This window comes from Pleurodeles waltl, chromosome 9 (assembly GCF_031143425.1).
Source record: "Pleurodeles waltl isolate 20211129_DDA chromosome 9, aPleWal1.hap1.20221129, whole genome shotgun sequence".
In the NCBI taxonomy this organism is placed as follows: Eukaryota; Metazoa; Chordata; class Amphibia; order Caudata; family Salamandridae; genus Pleurodeles; species Pleurodeles waltl.
The window spans coordinates 700,171,572-700,190,946 of NC_090448.1; the positions used below are offsets into that span (position 1 = coordinate 700,171,572).

Consider the following 19,375-nt stretch of genomic DNA (forward strand, 5'->3'; position numbering starts at 1 on the left):
TTTCTAGACACCATACCCGATTTTGTCATCAAATATCTAACTTATGCATCTTCAGTGACCTAAACATTTGTTTTGACAAATCACAAATACTAGAAACTAATAACACTTTGGGACTAACTGCACTCACTCTCTCCCAAACCATCTCTGAACAGACGCACATGGCTTGACACAAACTGAGTTCTGTGTTTGTGTTCTGCATATCAGAGCAAGTGAACATGATAATAATTGCTCCAGTGACATGGAGAGGCCATGTCCTCATCTTGATAAACTACGATATTCAGGCAAAACATCCAACCAACTCCATGTGACAACATACAGACAATGGAGAAAAGTCTCTATGGAGAATCTTGAGACCAACCTTACAAAAAAGACACTGATGGAGCAGATAAACTGAATAGATTGGTGTATGACTGGATGAAGATTACGTTCAACCAAGTTATCCCCCTGAGAAAATAAAGATGACAAAAAAGGCATGTCACCAATATAAGCAGGTACTCAACTTCCTAGGTCGGTGCCCCATGGCTAGGGCCTCTGTAATGCTTTAATGTGCAATACAACTCCTGGCAGAAGGCTCTGATTGCCTTCTCAACGTATTGGGAACTGCTGGAAGCTGAAGAGAAAACCTGAAGTGAATTCCAACACCAACCAGGGCTCTAATAAGGCAATGCATTCTACTCATTGCCCTCAACCAGTGAGTTACACCATAAAGGTGCCCTCTGATACCTCCTGATTTGCACAGTTGATGAGGTGGAAATTGGCCCTTGACCCACCCAGGGACTTGCATCAGCATTATAGAGAGGTGCACTCCTAATGCCACCTCAAAATAAACTCATAAAAAGTGTACAGTCCTTCTTTTCTTCAGCTCACCTACTGGCAGTTTGTGCTAGGCTGCCATACTCCCAGCACTGAGATCCTGAGAACCAGATTGCTCCTGCCACTGCTGTGACCCTTTCTAGTTATTATCATATTACAGCTCTCCAGTGTTTCAAAGCAGAGTACAGCACAGTATTCTATATGAATTCCAGAATTTTTTTATGTTTGAGCAACTCAACACAGCTAAAACATCCCTGGATAAGGCACTGGGTGCACTGCAAAAGCAGCATTAAGCAGCCACTCTTAAATGTGAGGACTTTGAAAACCACCCTAGACAGAATAGTATCCGAGTCAAAAGCATAGTGGACGGCACAGAGTGTCCAAATTTAGTTGCACTTATGTTCAGTCTCTTTTCTTCAATCCTGGATGATGAACCTCCAGAGGTTAGGCTAGATGGGGTCCACTGCATGGACCAGACAGGCAGCCTCAGCCTCCAAGGTCCACAAGAAATCCTTGCAAAATTCAAACATTTTAGAGAGAAGGAAGCGGTTCTTTGAATTGCAGGTGAATACTTTCCCTATCATTGCCTTTGACTGAGTCAACAAAATGAGGATCTTCACGGTTTGGGAGGATGCACTGAAGGCACTCAGAACTGAGATCCCTCCTGGCTGTGCAAACCTTAATCAGCCACTGAGGGAAGAGGAAGACAGACCACGGACGGGCACACAGAAGGCTTGGGGTAGAAACTGAGGGCTCAGTAAAGATGCAAGTCTATGAGAGACACTAAGGGAGTTGGTGAGGCGGATGAATGATTCTTCTTTTCTCTATATCACTTTCTTTTCCCTCTCCTTTGTAGGACCAAGACTTGGCTTAGGCTCATGCTGCCTGTGGGACTTCAAGAACAATTTATTACTCTTTGTCTGGACCTACCTCTGTATGAAGGTAGTTCTACATGTTTTATACTTCTTATGCTTTCTGTCTCTCAATTCCTGGGGCTGGGGCCCAACAGGGGACACTCTTAGTGTTATGGATTTGCTTCTTCACTTATGGGGGTCATAGGAGCCCACAACCTGAGGTCTCCCTCTAGGAGTGATGTCTCTGATTACAGCCAAACTATTTCTTCTTATAGTTCTTTGGTGGATGAGGGGCACAAAGCTTTTCATGAGTGATTTGGCACTGCTGTTAAATGACTGCCATTTTGAGGGGTTGGAGAGAGAGGGGGGTTGGTTCCCTATTATGAATTCAGCTTATATTGATTGCAAACTTTTCCCCTAGGCTAGGCCAGGTGCAATGGTTCCATGACAAACATATGTCTGTCAGCACATGCTAAGCCCCTACTCAGTTTTTTCTCTTCAACAGGAATGTGGTTTTTGTTTAATACCAAGGGGTTAAACGTTCCATCTAAGAGGACCAAGTTATGACTTTACATCTTGAAGAGAGAGGAGACATTATAGATTTTCAAGGAGCACACCTCCAGAGAGGTCACAAGATTAGACATGTACACAAAAACTATCCACTTTCTTTTCACTCCTCTGCAGCAACTAAGCATAAGGGCATAGCCCTCCTGTTTCACAAGGCACTACAATTCTCCCTAATAACAAACAAAAATATATGGGGGCGGATACGTCATTATCTTTGGCTGGCTGCATAACTGCGCAGTCACTATCACTACACCCTGTGCACCTAATGCTGGCAATGGTGTACTTATAAAAAATTCTCACTGGGCTCATTAACCAGGTATGGGGCTCCAAGATGACAGTTTGGTAAGTTACTGTCTAAAAATAAGACATTTTCTCAGAGCTTGCAAGGTGGTGTTAAGGCCCTAGGATGTGAGACATATAAAAGGAACGTTCAGGAGACACTAGAGATTACATGTTCTTCTCACATTACATTACACTTACTCCTGCATTCATTAAACTTTGTCAGTAATGCTTATCTACTGCAGGTAGAGACAAGTGCTATGCACAGTATAGTGATATAGGGCCATGGGCTGGTATCAATGACTCTCTTTCTTTCTCGAAGCTGAAATCGCCTCCCAAATCGAGGACTATTTCATGCTTAATGACACTGGGAAAGTGGGGCAGAGTTTCACTTAAAGGCCCCCTAAAGAACGGCTTAGAGACAAAAGTATAGGGGTCATGCCAGAGAGTATGATGATCCAGGAAAGGAATGGGAATGGCTGGAGGAGACACTAAAATCTTTAGAGAAGGAATGTAGAGACTCACCAACTCTGCCCCACCTCCATACATTTACATTTAAAAGGGTCTTCATGGGGACACATTTAGGACACAACCTAAAAAATTGAATATGGAATGTTTCAAAAAGCTGTATAGAAACATTATAAAGAGTGAACATTACCAAACAGACTATCAGAACCTCTTGTCAATACTACCTAAGTGTATGCAGGTAACACTAAAGGAAAAAAAGTCCTCATACTAGACTACAAAGTAGGCATAAAGTAGTCAATATAGTCCAAATTCAAAGAAATTGAAGCTTACCATGGGCAATTATGAAAAAAGTGAGGACCTTGCCTCTCAGGGTAAAAAGAGGAGAAATGTAGCCAATAAAAATAATTAGTCCTTCCAGCAGTAAAATTGTGCTGTGAGCTTACCATTATTTCACATTATCAACACATGATTTCAAGTTTGGAAGGTCCGACATATTTTAATCAATTGAATGGCTCTACTTTATTTTTCCTTCATTATTATAATTATATTTATGTTTGAGTCCTGGAGGGGTAGCAGCAGTTCTTTAATTCATTTATTTGATGTTTACCTGCCACCATCTCTCATAGGCCCTGGAAATGCACCAGTAATTATTTTACTAATATATTCAACTTTTTCCTAACCCCCATACCCCGCTCCCAAAAAGGTGAGACAGCAGAAAATATTTTATTTATTTATTTGATTTTTGCCTGCCTCTGCATCCCATGGAGTCACCATGGGCTTCTGATTGTCAACCATTTTTTTGTTTGTTTTGATTTTTGCTTGTCCCCCGAAGTCCCACAGTCCCACAGGGCCTGAACAAATACCAGTAGTTATTTAAATAATTTGGTCACTTTTTACCTGCTCCACACATCCCTTAGGATCCCCATGGGCCCTGGAGAGAGGGACACCAGCAATTACTTTATTCGTTTATTTAATGTTTACCTTCCCTCTCTGCATCCTATGGGCTCCCCATGGACCCTGAAGGGGCACCAAGTTATCTTTTCCTGTGTCATGTCTAGCAAAACATTGTTTGTTTATGCATGGGTATGCTACTGTTAAGCATTGATGATGATGATCATGACTTGTATTACATGAGCTAGATTGTTCAGGTCTCACTCAGTGAGGAGAAGAAGAATCTTGTTGGCAGTGCCACTACTGATACCAAGCCCTCTGGAATTTCTACATATCTGCCTCACCCTGCTTTGGGCAGGAAGAGGCTAGGAGGAGGATCACCACTGGATCAACAGAACCACCACCAAAAATAAAGCCCATGCCTGCACAACCTGCAGTCATGGAAAGCATTAAATCTGAAATGCACCAACAGCAACTAAATCTGCACAGGACAGTTAACAAAAGAAATGACAGCCTGTAACACCTGATCTTCTTAAAATAGGAGCAGGGTTGGAAGCTAAGCTGAGGATGTTGTTGTGACTGCTCTTCGACTGAACACATAAAATTCATGATCTCTGTCAAATAGAAGAAAGAGCAATTCACCACCAGTACTTCAGTCTCCCTCGCTAGAGTAAGGGCAACACAATCGCCGAGCTCCATCTACCTCAACAAGTTTTTTCAGACTTCCTTACGTTGTGGCCACATGAGCAGAACATCGTAGAATGCACAGTTTGGGAAAAAAGTTTGTTGTGGTTTGCCATGTGGACATTATGGTCCCAAGGCCAACTGGACCATTTGAAACATGAATATGAAGACATGTGGCAGAGCACCTCTGAGAAAATCCATTTAAACTATGTACTAATGGAAGCTGGCAAAATGATAGTGCTTGACCACATCCCTTTTTCTTTCAAAGGAAGGAGAAGGGTTTCTTACATGTGTGGAGACCCTCTGCCCGAAATGGAAGTTCCCAAGTTGGACCTATTTTTCCACTGTTGCAGTGCCAGCGCAGTACCATCAAATGTTACAATGAGTGCCATGAGGAAATCACAAAAAGCTCTCAAAATCTTGGGCAGATTTAATAAGTCTATGAATGGCTTCAACCTCAGCAATGGAACTATTGCCACTGACAATGGCAGTAATATTGTCAAAGCCATGGCTGATGGAGGATACAGTCCTGTGTTTAGTGTATTGCATAAACCTAATTGTGCAGGACTTGCTAAAAAAAGACGTATGGCCTAATGTAGAATTTGGCAGATGGGTTACTTTGTCACAAATGTGACAAATCCTGTCCACCGTATTACAATCCCCATTTGGTTATAAAGACATCGTAGTACGATGGACGGGATATCCGTCACATTTGTGATGGAGTAACCCCCTCCACCAAACTCTAAATCAGGCCCTTAGTCAACAACATACTGGTCACTTGTCGAAGAATTTGAACTCATTGTAGTCATTCATTCCAAGCCCAGAAGAAATTGAGGATCATTCAGTGTGCTGCTAAAGTAATTATAAAACCCTATACAGGTGTTGCCAAAACTATCTTCTATATGCTACAACACCTGTTTGATCAGTACAGGTTATCAGCGATTACATAATTCTAAGGAGAGGAGTTGCAACTGCCAAAGCCATGGAGATGGACAAATGGGGACTAGTTGAGTGCCTGATCCAAATGCTACTCCCTTTTGTGATTATTATTATTAGGGGCGGGTGATATATTCTGCTTTGCAGGTGGAAATGGCGAAACTTTGTCCACTCTATATTATGGTCGGAAAACAGAGCTCTGGCCAAATTCTGCCAACCGCTGCGTGGTGGAGTTTTTTCTCACGTACGGCTCAAAAACAATACTTTGGTAAGAGTGAGCGAGATTTGGCACCACCTAGCATGATTTTCGGCTGCTAGGAGGGCAATAGGTGAGATTTCAACTATTCCCGGTAAGAAAGCTGCGGCTCAAATAGAAAATCTACTTAAGTAGCAGAAAAATAAACCCGAGAAGCTGCGCCCTCTGGCGTGTCACGTGGTGATGTTTGCACTGATATTTTTCAACACAAAATGATCTACCAGCGCTAAATCACAGCGCAAACAGAGCAGTGTGCCTATTTCCACTCCTTTGTGGAATTCCAATGACTCTTGCAGAGTTTTTTTTGGAACTCTGCAGCATTCCACAAAGTTAAACTCTGGAGTTACACCCAGGCCTAATTGTTACATGAGTAGTCAGGAAGGAGAAGAGTACCATGATCCAAGCGATCCCTTTGTTGCACATGCTGCTGGAACATTTGCAAGAGGAGAAACAAACAGTTGTCAATGTCAATGAAGAGGCAGATGCCCTGGTCAGCTGCTTAATCATTCACTTGAACACTACTCACAGGCTGCAAAAAGAGATTGTGTCCTCCTAAGAGTACATCTGTGTCACAATACTGGTTCCATAGTATGAAAACGCTCTGGCCACTGTCATTCCTGTCTCAGAATTGGATATCTCAACTTTTAGACCTGGCATCCTTAGGGTGGTCTATCCCCAGACTTTTTGCTTTTACCTCCTGTTTTGTTTGCCTTAGGACTCTGAGCACTTTAGTACTGGTCATCAGTGCTAAAGTGCATATGCTTCTCCCCTAAAAACATGGTAATATTGGCATATCCACAATTGGCATATTTAATTTATCTGTAAGTCCCACGTAGAGTGGTATACCCTATACCTAGGGCCTGCAAATTAAATGCTACTAGTGGGAGTGCAGCACTGATTGTGCCACCCACTTAAGTAGCCCTGTTAACATTTCTCAGGCCTGCCGCCACAGAACCTGTGTGCACAGTCTAACTGCCACCCTGACTTGGCATTTAAAACCTCTGCCAAGCCTTAATCTCCCCCTTTCCTACATTTAAGTCTTTCCAGCGGTAAGCCCTAGGTAGCCCATAGGTCACGGTGCCATGTAAGCAAAAGGCAGGACCAACTTTTAAGTTCTCTTGTCCTGGTAATGAAAAACTCCCAAAAGTCGTTTTTAATTACAGTGAGGACTGCTCCTCTCAAAGGCCGGGACTGGTAATTCCTTATATTGCCTTTAAGCTGTAAATTCTGATCTGAGAGAAGTAGCTGCCTCATGTTTAGTACCATTGGAATGGTAATAATAAACCCTCTCTCCTGGTAAGGTCAGATTTATGATTACTAATTTAGAAATGCCACTTTTAAAAAGTAGGCATTTATCTACACTCACTGCCCTGTGTGCCTGCAGCCTATCTCCGATACATGTCTAGTTTGGGCTAGAGTGACAGTTATACTTGTGCATTCCCTTCAGACACCCACAACACAGGATACTCAACTGAATCTGCATACTGATGGGTCTTCCTGGGGAGGAGGGTGGGAAGGGCTCACACTTACACCTCAGAGGGGTAGTGTCTGGAGTCCACACATAGGGGCTGATTACCTCCCACTGATAGTTTGGAGCTGCGGCTGACCTGAAAGGGGTACCTGTGCACCCTATAAGAACTCTTTGTAGTCACCCCACACATCAAAGTCACTTTTTGATACAAATATTGGGCCCATGACCCACTCAAGACAGTACACTTCTGGACTCAAGACACACTGCTGGAGAAAGGACTGCTGTGTGCCAGGATTGCCAGGACTGACTACTGTCAGTAACTGCTGGCCTGGTTGGTTGTGCCGCCCTGCTGCCTGCTGATACCTGCCCGGTAACCCAATATTCGACCTCTAAGTCCAGAGTGATTCTGAGTGGTCCTGCTTTCCCCTCACTGCTTGCCGTGCAACTCTTTGACCTCACCCAAGAGGCCTCTGCCTCGCTTTGCCTCTCGCATTGCAACAACTTTAACTGAGCAGCTTCTGCCCTGCCATGCTGCTCGCATAGCAACAACTTCACCGAGCGGCTTCGGACCTACTTTGCCGTTTGCATTGTAACAACTTCACTTGAGCAGCTTCAGACCTACTTTGCCACTCTCACCGCATTGACTCTCACCCAAGCGGCTGCTGCCCTGCTGTGCTGCCCTCATCACATAGACTTTCACCTGAGCGACTTCTGCCCTGCTTCGCTGCTCTCACCACATTAACTTACCCCGAGCAGCTTCTGCCTTGCTTCGCAGCTCTCATTGCAACAACCTCACCTGAGCAGCTTCTGCCCTGCTTTGGAGCTCTCTTCTCTTCAGTTTCACCCGAGCGGCCTCTGCCCCGCGCCAGCTGCTCACCCTTCTTCAACCTCACTCAAGAGGCCCCTGCACTGCTCTGCCGTTTGCATCTCATCAACTTCAGCCCGAGTGGCTCTGGCCCTGTAAAGTTGCATCCGCTCTTGGTAGGAGCACGACCACGGACATTGGATACTCATGCTGAGGAGCCCCCAGCACCATCATTTTGACCTATTACTCTTTTCTCGCACATTGATCTTACTACCTTCAACGCTAAATATTTCTGTACTGTATTGAACTTAAAAGTATCTAGATATAGATCAAGCTTTATTTTTCTATATACCCTTGTGAAGTCTCTTTCTGTGGTGTGCCTTGTGTGATAATTGTGCATGTGTAGCACAAGTACTTTACACATTGTCTTCTAAGTTAGGCCTGCCTGCTCTGTGCCAAGCTACCAGAGGGTGAGCACAGGCTAATTTATGATGTGTCATTGACTTGCCCTGACTAGAGCTGTGGTCCCTACTTGGACAGGGTGCATACCTCTACCAACTAGAGACCCGGTTTCCAACATCAACTTACAAGACTTGAATTATCAGGGAATGGATCATCTAGAAGATGAATTACCTCAAAGTCGAGGCCATGGCTGAACTGAAGTGCAGCGTTCAAACCCTAGAGAAGGCAGTGCTGTTGGTTCTCAACCTCTGCAGCAGCAACAAACACTATTACCCTCTACTAAACACAGAGCAACAACAGTTTCAAGTTAATTTCTAACCTCTGCAATGGGTTGGTTTGGAATGACAGGACTTACATCAAGTCCACATTTGCAGACAAAGCAGGTACATTAAGTGGCATCACCAATGACAAATAAGAGAATGGTCCAAGACTATCTGCAAGGCCCATTCACTGAAAAAACCAAAGGTTAATGTAATGTTATAGTTAGGCCTTGTAATAATATAAACACAACCTTTTCAAAACAAAAAAACACATATTTGCCAGTTATAGTATAATCTAACTATAACTTGTGCCCCGCAATATATTACTTATGACCTCACATATTTCATCACTCTTGACATATTAAATGACGTTGATGAGATCACTGATGACATCTCAAAATTAAGTTTTTCAATGTAAAGTAAGATACTATTACTATAGCTAACTGTAACATCATTTTTACTTTTTATTTTTTTTTCTCAGAGAATATCTGTTTTTTTATCATATTCACCCCACTCCTGAACTCAGCAAACCTTTTGCCCATGCATATTAGGGGGATGGATGCAGGGCCTGGCCTGAGGGCAGACCCTATGCCCTACAGAGCAAGGGTATCCAACCCCTCATGGGCAGACAAACTCCCACTCTGCACAGCAGAAGGCTATGCTCAGTACAATAGTTAACTGGATATGATAAAAAAAAAAAAAAAACACTGAGCAAGACTAAGTCCTGCACCCAATCCCCACTCATGACTGAAGGCCATGTGAGGTGTGCGGTTAGCCTCAGGGCCTGTCCTGTACCTAGTCCCTGATGCAAAACCCTCGCAACCAACCTCCTCAATGGTGCTGAAGTACTCCTGTGGTAAAAACGGGCTCTCCAAGGTGACACCCGACAGTGCAAGCTTCACTTTTTAAATGTGTTCATGGTCCTGTGGTACCCCGTGGTACTCCCGTGGACCCCTTGGGAGTGCTGCAGGACCTCATGAAAAGCTTTGCTGGATACCAGCCATTTTATTTCTTTTGGCCAATGGGGACACCTCTGGGACCCCCTCTCAAGGGAAAAAGGGTTCCCTTGTATGTCCTTATTTTATAAATTCAGGATATGGGGACCGTGTCTGCGAGTCCTGAAATGATGGCAGCAGCACTGCATTTCAGCCAATCAGATTCTCTGATCCTGTGGGACCCAGAAGTCTGAGGGGGGAAAAAAGCCCTCTGGGCCAATCAGAATGTTCTATTTTTTAAAATCTGTGATACCATCGAACTAGCGCCGGAGTACTGCAGTACCAACCATTCAGATACTATATTCTGAAGTTTCATTTCTGTAAAACAAAAACGTGACAGATATCCCGCCCGCCGTATTATGATTTCCATAGGATATAATGGGATTGTTATACAGTGGATGGGGTATCCTTTACATCACGTTTGTGACGGAGTAACCCCTCTGCCAAACTCTAAATCAGGTCCCTAGTTTTCTATCAACTTTGTGGTAATTCTGTTCAGTTGCTTTTTCTGTATTGTTTCCAAAATTATAATGGAAAATTGCATGGGAAAGATGTAGTTTGGGGCCACCTTTTTTCTACTATTATAAATAATTACGCTATTGTTAATAAAGTTAAATGGGCCAGTGTGCATGCCGCAGAGAGTCAATCAAAGAGGACACAGCATTTTTGATGGGGCTGACTGAACAGGGATGGACTAGGAAGCCAAACCAGGCCTGGCAAATTTTGTCAGACCAGCCCCTGTCTAAAGGCGAATGAGCCTGACCCCTCCAATGGGCTTGAGGGGATTCTCCTCCCAAAGAAAAGTAGGGAAAAAATGACAAAAACAGTGCGTTCTACGACACATTTTTCATTATGTGTTCTAATGTATTCAAAGTTTATTGATGGATCGAAAATAGAATTTCACCTACAAAAATGTGCAAAACAACAGAATAAATATATCAAAGAGACAACAATTAGTTAATTGTTTAGTTGAATAACTTAAAAAGCATAAAAACCAGTGCATAAATAATTAAAAACTGAGGATAAGAACCCGCAAATTTTCCCTTTACACCTCGGTTGGCTGCAGTTGTGCTATTACTTTTTGCCTGACAAACAATGCTGCATAGAGAAATTTAGAAACTGCCACTACAACCACATATGAGGAATCACTCTTGCAGATTCTTAGGGCATTTATACGATTTGTCAGGGATAAACGCCTACAGAGGAGAACAGTCCTTGCATCTGGGAATGGCATTCTTAGGACAAAAATAATCAGGTATTCCTCAGTTTCCTCAAAAGAAATACAACAACAACAAATTGTCTGATCAAACATAGAGGAGTCCCATAATGTAGTGTAAGTAGCGATTAGCAAAGGCTCATATCAGAACTGCAGAAACAGTGTACATGCACGTGCCAGACGAATGTAATCAAAGAATTCCTCTGCTCTGGGCATAGATTTGTGCATTAGAAAACACCGGGTAAGTCTCCACCTATGGCTGGACTGTTCATTTTTTGCAACTATCCTTTCCCAATATCTAGATTTGACTATTTGGGTCGCATTAGCTGGGATGGACGAAGGGTCTTCCCAAAAACTGGGCAGACCCATCTCCATCCAAGTCTTTTTTACATACCTCAGCCACTTGATCTTTTGGGAAGAATGAAGTCTGGCAATATCAGTACGACCCATAATTCAGCCCCATAAATTGCTTCCCCTTGCTCTTGCATCTTATAGATTTCAATTGCGGGGAGAATTTGAAACTATGCAGCCTTTTTGGCCATCCTAAGGATGTGCCCTGTCCTATGAGGTGGTTATATGAGAGTTTTTAGCTATCTGTGGTGCCCAGGAGCCAGAGTCAGCCAATTAGACTCCCAAAATAGTCAAATTCTGCGACCCTTTCCAATACATCACTTCTCAATTTTACTATGCAATTCATCCTCTTATTCTTAGTGTAGATCATCCATTTAGTCTTAGAGCCAATGACTTTGAGGCCATAATTAGCACAGAATAGAGAGAAGCTATCAACAAGATTTTGGAGGCCCACCTTCTTTTTTGCTACTAGAAAGCTTTTGTCAGCTTAGAAAAGCCCTGGAACTTTCCGTTTTGCAAGGGTAGGGGATTTGTTGTCACAGTCAATTAAATACTTCACACAGTTGTTGATACACACAAGAAAAATGGTGGGAGATAAAACACACCCCTGGCGGAAGATTTTGTTACACAAATTGGATCAGTTAATTCGCCAATAGTGCTGCATCTGATACTGGCATAGTTTCACTCATAGAGGCGTACTACGATCTTTAACAGAACATGGTTGTCATCAATCCATTCCAGTAAGCACACCAAAATGAGTTTACAAAAGATGTTCTGGCTACTATCCAGGAGACTCATTGGGTGGTAGTTGGACCGAACATGGGTACTCCCTTTCATTAAAACAGGGAAAATCTCTGCCCTCTCCATGTGGGCGGTACCGGTGCCTTTACTGCTATTGCATTAGAGATGATATTATTATAAGGAACCCAGATGTTACTGCCTGATTTGTAGAGGTCACATGGTATTTTATCTAGTCCCAGAGCTTTACCTTCCAATTGCAACAGCAGTCTCTTCTAGAGACAACCCTACTGGAAAAGAAGGCTTACTGTGGTTAAATACATCAATAGGTTCAGTTAGGGATAATTCAGTATCTGGTGTGCAAGAAAAGAGATTTCCAAAGTGGGCAGCCCACTCACAGGGAAGTATAGAAGACTCAGCAGGAATCCTAGAGTTCCACCCCAAAGATTAACAAAACGCCAAAAGGTTTTCAGGGTGTCGGCTGACGAGGCCTCGAGGGGACAGCCCAAATTCTGCACTCTCAGGGAGCTTTCAGTTGCTTTATTTTAAAACTGTACTGGGCCCTACATACCCTGATCTCCTGGTTGTTTCCACTTTTGATTGCCTGCAGTACATTGTTCTTTGCGTTTCTACAGGGTTGGGTAAACCACCCACTCACAGTGCTCTCTCTCCCTGCACTAATTGGCCCAGTAACAAAAAATTCCTTGAGCCTGTCTAAAAGCTTAATATGCTCAACAATGATCACTTAATTGTTCCCCCAATTACCCTGCATGACCTCAATCTGTGCAACAATGGTTAAATATATGCTCAATGTAGTGTTCACAGAGGAATGCACTGTCTCCCACTCACGTTGCTACAATTATTTGTGACCTTCCACTGCTGCATGTGCAATCCAGATGAGGCCGAAAGATCTGAAAAATACAGCTGTTGAATATATAGTATTAAGGGGTCATGATCACTCTCATCCAGTGCTATTACTGCCATATCCTCCTTAAACTAATATCTAAAAGCATGTAATCAATGAAGCTTGCCTAAACCCAATGTCTAAATGTAGTGGCAGGTGTAGCATCAGACAGCAAGCGGCCATGGCACGCTAGCGTGCATGGGCTAAAGTAATATCCACTACCTAAAGGGGGGTCCTAGACAAATTTCTTCTAAACGGAGATGTTAGTTCCAGCATTCCCCAGGTTTGATCCTCGTCAGAGAAGAGTTCCTGTAATATAGAAATTGTCTTATATGTAAGGTTTAAATCACCTGCTAGAATTAGGTAATGGGAGCCTGAGTGTCCCATCAAAATCTTGTCCAACACATGCAAGGTTGATGATTTGCAACCTTTCACCAGACTTCAATTATAAATATTAATTACCAAAAGGGGCATACCCTTCACAAACAATAAAAATAACTCTTCAATATCTTGCGATTCTGTGTGAAGTTCAGTTACTGAACAAGAAAGTGATGTGCTCACCCAGACAAACAATCCACCCAATGGACACCCCGCTGAAGATCTGCTAGCTGGGACACAGTGAGTGAACAGAGCAGCCAGTTTAATACATGTGCTATCCACTAGTCAATACGAGTTTCACAGCTGCATGATGGCCACTATGAACCTCAAACTGGTACCAATATCGGATTTATTACTAACTGTATCTAGGGGTCACCTTAAAGGTGCCCCCTGTAAAAGCTAACTACCCTGGCATGGTTGCTGACTGGTCCTATCCAGCCTTCCACTTCCAGACACCCAATCTACAAACCTTGGGGGAGAGATCCGTCTCTCTGGTTTGGAGAACAATGCCCTTCCTGGGTGGAGGTGCTAACACCCCCTCCCTCAGGAATGTGCACTGCCCGGGCAGCGAGCTTCAAAGGGTTTACCACCTTTGAAACTCGACACCCAAGCCTGCTGCTAGCAGCAGATGGTAATCCCAGTTGCAAACTCCCACTTTTGGCAGGTGCAAAGGCTGGAAACTACACAAAGAGTAGGAGGAGTGGCCCCACCTATCATGCACCACTCCTAAGGTGTTGCCTGCGAGGTGGGCACTCCATTTAATCTTCCTCCATCTTGAATGGATGGAAAATAGCCAATCAGGGCTAGGGAAGTGACCCTTCTCACCGAAAGTGGTCACGTTAGTGGGCATAGCCACCCAAAGGTAGGTGGCCCATTGGTCTCTACCAGGTTCCCCCTAAAACACCCACTAAATACAGTATTTAGTGGGCATCCCTAGACCAGGAAATCAGATTCCAAGAAGAAGACCGGCACCAAGAAGATCCAAGGCACAAGAACTGTGGGGCTGCTGCAACAAAGAAAAGGAGCCAAACCCTGCCTGCTGCACCCAGGACCCGACAATCGCCGCTGAGGAGCTGCTGGACAACTGGAAAAACTCTAAAGAAGCCCAGAGGACCTCCAGGCTTTGAAAATCGCCACAGAACTCCCTCCAGAGTGGAGGTACCACTCTACAACAGCAAAAACTCCCAAACCAGAGTTCACAGCTGGACCAAACGACACACCGACAACCACAATGACGCACCCTGCTAGTGTGTGCCAAGATTGGTGGCACTGCAACCTTCAGTGGTCAAACCGTACCAATACTCTGGGTATTGGTCAGCAAACATTGGACACCAAGAGAATCAGCCTGCCCAGAGTGGAAAAAGGACTAGGTGGAAGCCCCAGTCTAGGACTTCAGGAAAACCCAGACCTCCCACCAGAGTGCCTCTGTTGTCCAGCAAACAACCCTTGAACCGACTTACCGCCAACTCCAGAAGGCATCCTTGCGCACAGCTCCTGGCTCACCGATTCCCACTGCATCCGGCTGCCCTGTGCCCTGCACTGAAGAACCTGCAGTGTTCTAAGGGTCCCCCACCCCTTGCAACCTTGACACTCCTAGGGGACCCGTAGCAACCATCTTTAAACTTACCTGTGCAGTGCTTTTCCAAGAGGCCCCCCACAGTGACCCCGCACCAGCTCCAGAGACCTTTCATCTCTGTTCCTGCCGGAACTGGAAGCCGTCCGAACTTCTCCAGCTGGAACAGTGTGCCCAATGAAGACCTCGACCAACCTCCAAAAGAAGAACTTGGTAAACCAACTGTATGATTTTATATGTATTTTTAAAAGTGACCTTCCATTGATTCCTATGGTGCGTAATTACACTGAAAAAAGGCTATTTTTATTAAACTTCAACAATTCATATTCCAAAAAGTACGTAACCAATTTTGATAATCTTCGTCTTAAAAATTACATAAAAATCTGAAGTGTTTTTATAAATTGGTCTTGCGTTATGTAATTTTTAAAGATGACCTTCCATTGATTCCTATGGTGCGTAATTACGCAGAAAAAAGACTATTTTTATTAAACTTCAAAAAATTCATAACCCAAAAAGTACTTAACCAATTTTGATAATCTTCGTCTTAAAAATTACAGAAGTGTTTCTATAAATTGGTCTTGAGTTATTCCTTTGAGTGTGAGTTGCAAGATTGATACTGTGAGTACAACAAATGCTTTGCACTTCTTCAAGATTGGTCTAACTGCTCGACCAACCTACCTTAAAAATTAGAGCATTAGGTGACCTAGGGCCAGATGTACGAAGTGTTTTGCATGGCGCAAACTGCGAAATTCGCAGTTTGCGCCATGCAAAACGGCCATCGCAATGCACATTCCCATTTTGCGAGTCGGTACCGACTCGCAAAATGGGAATGTGACTCGTAAATAGGAAGGGGTGTTGTCTTCCTATTTGCGACTCGCACTGCGATGCAGAATTGCTTTGTGACTGCGAAAGCGGTCGCAAAGCAATTCACAGTTAGGACCCACTTGAAGTGGGTGCTAACTCATTCGCAAAAGGGAAGGGGTCCCCATGGGGACCCCTTCCCCTTTGTGAATGTCGCACAAAATGTTTTTTCAGAGCAGGCAGTGGTCCAGTGGACCACTGCCTACTCTGAAAAAACGAAACCAAATGGTTTCATTTTTTATTTTGTATTGCAACTCGTTTTCCTTTAAGGAAAACGGGCTGCAATATATAAAAAAAAAAAAAAAAAACTGCTTTATTTAAAAAGCAGTCACAGAAATGGCGGTCTGCTGTCTCCAGCAGGCCACCATCCCTGTGAGTGCAGGGAATCGCAAGGGGGTCGCAAATTGCGACCCACCTCGTTAATATTAATGAGGTGGGTCTTTGTGACCCCCTTGCGATTCGCAGAAGGTGTCTGAGACACCATTCTGCATATGCTTTTGCGACTCGGAAATTGCGAGTCGTACCGACTCGCAATTTCCGAGTGGCAAAAGCATTTCTTGCTACATCTGGCCCCTAGTCTTTACCCCTGTAAACCAATGTGTGTTTGCCTGGACCCCCTGCACAGTGTGCCTAGCTTTGCACACTATATAGAGGGCCAGCCACCTACAACCTAAGGTTTGGGTAATCTGCCTATGAATCATAGGGGCCAAAATGTTCATGGAACCACTACCAATCTGATGTCAATCCACCTCAGTCAGGGGGAAATGAACTTCACAATGGCCTGGACTCTGGTGATCATTAGCTCTTAATCTATGTCTCTCCATCGGCCTGGGATGAGTTGATGTTAAAACAGTTTTAGGATGCAAGTGGTGGTAAAAAAACGCTCAATGGGGTGGAGGAGCACATCTGACTGTGCTCTACCGCTAAGATGGCAGTCAGACAGCAGCTTATGAGCAACAAAAGGGGACCAAAATTTAACAATCACACAGTCACCAGAGGAGGGTTGAGGCAGTGGACCAACCGATCCTAGTCTGTGAACAATGCTTGAAGCCAATGAGTAAGGAAAATCAGCCTGTGTGTCTAACCAATACAGAACCTTGTTCTTATTAAGCTTATTAACTGACTCAGGTACATTGGAAGGTAAGCAGGGCACATTAAAAAACACAAACACATAGGGACATGCCTCAGGTGGAAGGTAAATTACAGCGGGATTGGATACATGAGAAAGCTCAACCCTCCCAGCAATGTTAGCTCTCTTGCTCCCACATTGATCACCACTCTTATCCCGGCTCAAACAATTACAGTACTATCTTCTGCAACAAGGTAATCCCTGCACCACAGGGGACCACCCCAGGATTCACAGTGGACAACATGGACAATTTTAAATCACATAACTCAGCTTGTACTGCAGTAAGACACTCATACATGGGCTTCTGTTTTGCCTCTATGGCACCTACGAGTTTCCCACCAAAGTTGTCCAGTACGTCCTCAATCGTATTTTTATTGCAAGCCACAGAGCCCTGCAGTTGGTTATTAGGCACTGTATGCGGGTGCTGGGACTTAATGCACACTTCCACTCTTTTCCTTTTCCATGGGACTGTTGCACTCTGAGGATATAATTTGAATTTCCGGCTCCCGGGGCACACAAAGTGTTGAGGTAAGAGGGTCAGGGGGAGGATTGGTTCGACCAAAACACTAAGGTTTGCAGCACGGCAATCAGTGACCACTGGCAGTTACAAATCTGTAGACATGTAGGGAGGAGAGGGAGAGACAGTGCTCCGCAAACTCAGTTTCTTTGCTGAGCACACCAACAGCGTGCTGCAGGAACCCACCTAAAGAAATGCTAGTGCGGGGCTTAGTCATATTAGCAGGCAGTTTAGCTTTCCCATTACAAAATGAGTCTAACTATGCAAGTCCCAAAATAATAAAGAGTTCCTTTAATACCTGCTTGGAAGGACAAAAGATGGATGGCACAGCCCAGCCTCATCCAGGCGACGACAGGCATGCTCATGACCCAGTCCTCGCTTGCCCTGTGCTGCAGAGAAGTCTGAGCGTTTAAGAGCGTGATGTTGCCCCTCCTCAAACCACAGAGCAGCTGAGATACACAGTTCCACCCCTGCAACAGGCAGCAGGTGAGTGCGGGAGAAAGAGCGGCTTCGAGAGGCAATAATGGAATTCGTTTTTAAAGGGTAGTAAATGATGACCTTACAGAGCACCAGAATACAACAATATTTATTGGGGCTCTTCAATGATTCCCTCACCATCTCTCCATAGCCCCTCTCGTACATGTATTTCATTTGTCTTATAGCGCCTCTCTTACCAGTGTAGGGTGCTGGAGCACTTTACATCACACACACATACAGAAAAATAAATCATAGGTGTGTAAATCAGTGTATAGAAAATGTTTTAGAAGACAAAGGGGACTACACGGTGTAGGATTGACATGTCATCCATACTGATAGGCCTTTTTTAATAGGTCTTGGTCTGGGGAAGCATGAACTCAGGATTCAGAACATAACACAGTGGTTAGAGTTGACATTACTATTAAAAATGTATTTCTACCCAAACAAACCCTTTTTAGCCGAATTACTCAAAGGCTGGGGAAAAACATAGCTTTCTAACCTGAACCATGCAGTTTGCATGCAACTCTTTGGTGGCAATTCATAGCTCACATGCTAGATTATATTTGTAGCTTGTGAACTGCACAGTAACAAAAATGATATATTTGGCAAAAGCAGTATCCCACTGAGTTATGCACATAAAATACTGTTCTGTAATCTGCATAGTACACCTTCTTTGCAGTAGGTATATTAACCCTCTGCACTACCTCAGATGAGTCAAAACTGCCCCTGCACAAAACTCCGAACTCTCTCCAGCAGGTGCATTAATCACCAGAGTTATCTTGCACTTTTATTGATGTCTGAAAACTGTTGAATATACAAGGAACTCGGCAGTGCTTCTAAAACCGCTGCACTGCTACAAAACTGGACCCCAGTAACAAAAGCAGTCTCCACCCTTCCTGTCTCCTGGGAAAATGCTCAATGCCCAGAATGGCCAGTCCAGCCTTCTGACTGAGCAGTGAGAGGTGAGAAAGACTAATTCAAATTTCAGTTCAACTATACACTTTTAAAAGAGCAATAGTATCAGTCTGCAATTAAAGCATCCATTTCATAAAAAAAACAAAAATGACACACAATCTTATCACTTGTTTCATTTCCATGCTGAAATGCCAGTGAAGATTTAAACGACTGCATTGTATTATGTATCACTAGAATGGGAAAGAGAGACAAAAAGGGTAAATGGACACCATACCTGGAACATGTAACTTGCATTGTTGCATACCAAATGATGATGATTCACGTGACGAATGAGAAGATCTTTACAGGTAAACTAAACTTGATATATCATGTTTGGGTGATCATTCTGTATCAATGCTTGCCTTCCAAGTACCTTTGAGATTAATTTGTTAATGTATTTGATTGCCCATCCATTAACACAGGTCCATCATCTCTAGGTTCTTCTACGATCACTAAGTTTACTTAAACTAGACTAATACTCCGTTTAATTTATTTTCAATTTTTGTTCAACAGGTTCATCTCTCTTTTTGGATGAA

General features: G+C 43.7%; 1 protein-coding gene across 1 annotated transcript in view; it reads right to left on the minus strand.

Moving 5' to 3' along the window:
* Positions 1 to 19,375, minus strand: part of LOC138259732 (solute carrier family 22 member 6-like) — a 457,910-nt gene that overhangs the window by 69,883 nt on the left and 368,652 nt on the right. The window contains exon 5 of the mRNA XM_069207625.1: positions 14,956 to 15,096. Coding sequence (XP_069063726.1) covers positions 14,956 to 15,096 — 141 coding nt within the window. The remainder of the gene's footprint in view (positions 1 to 14,955; positions 15,097 to 19,375) is intronic.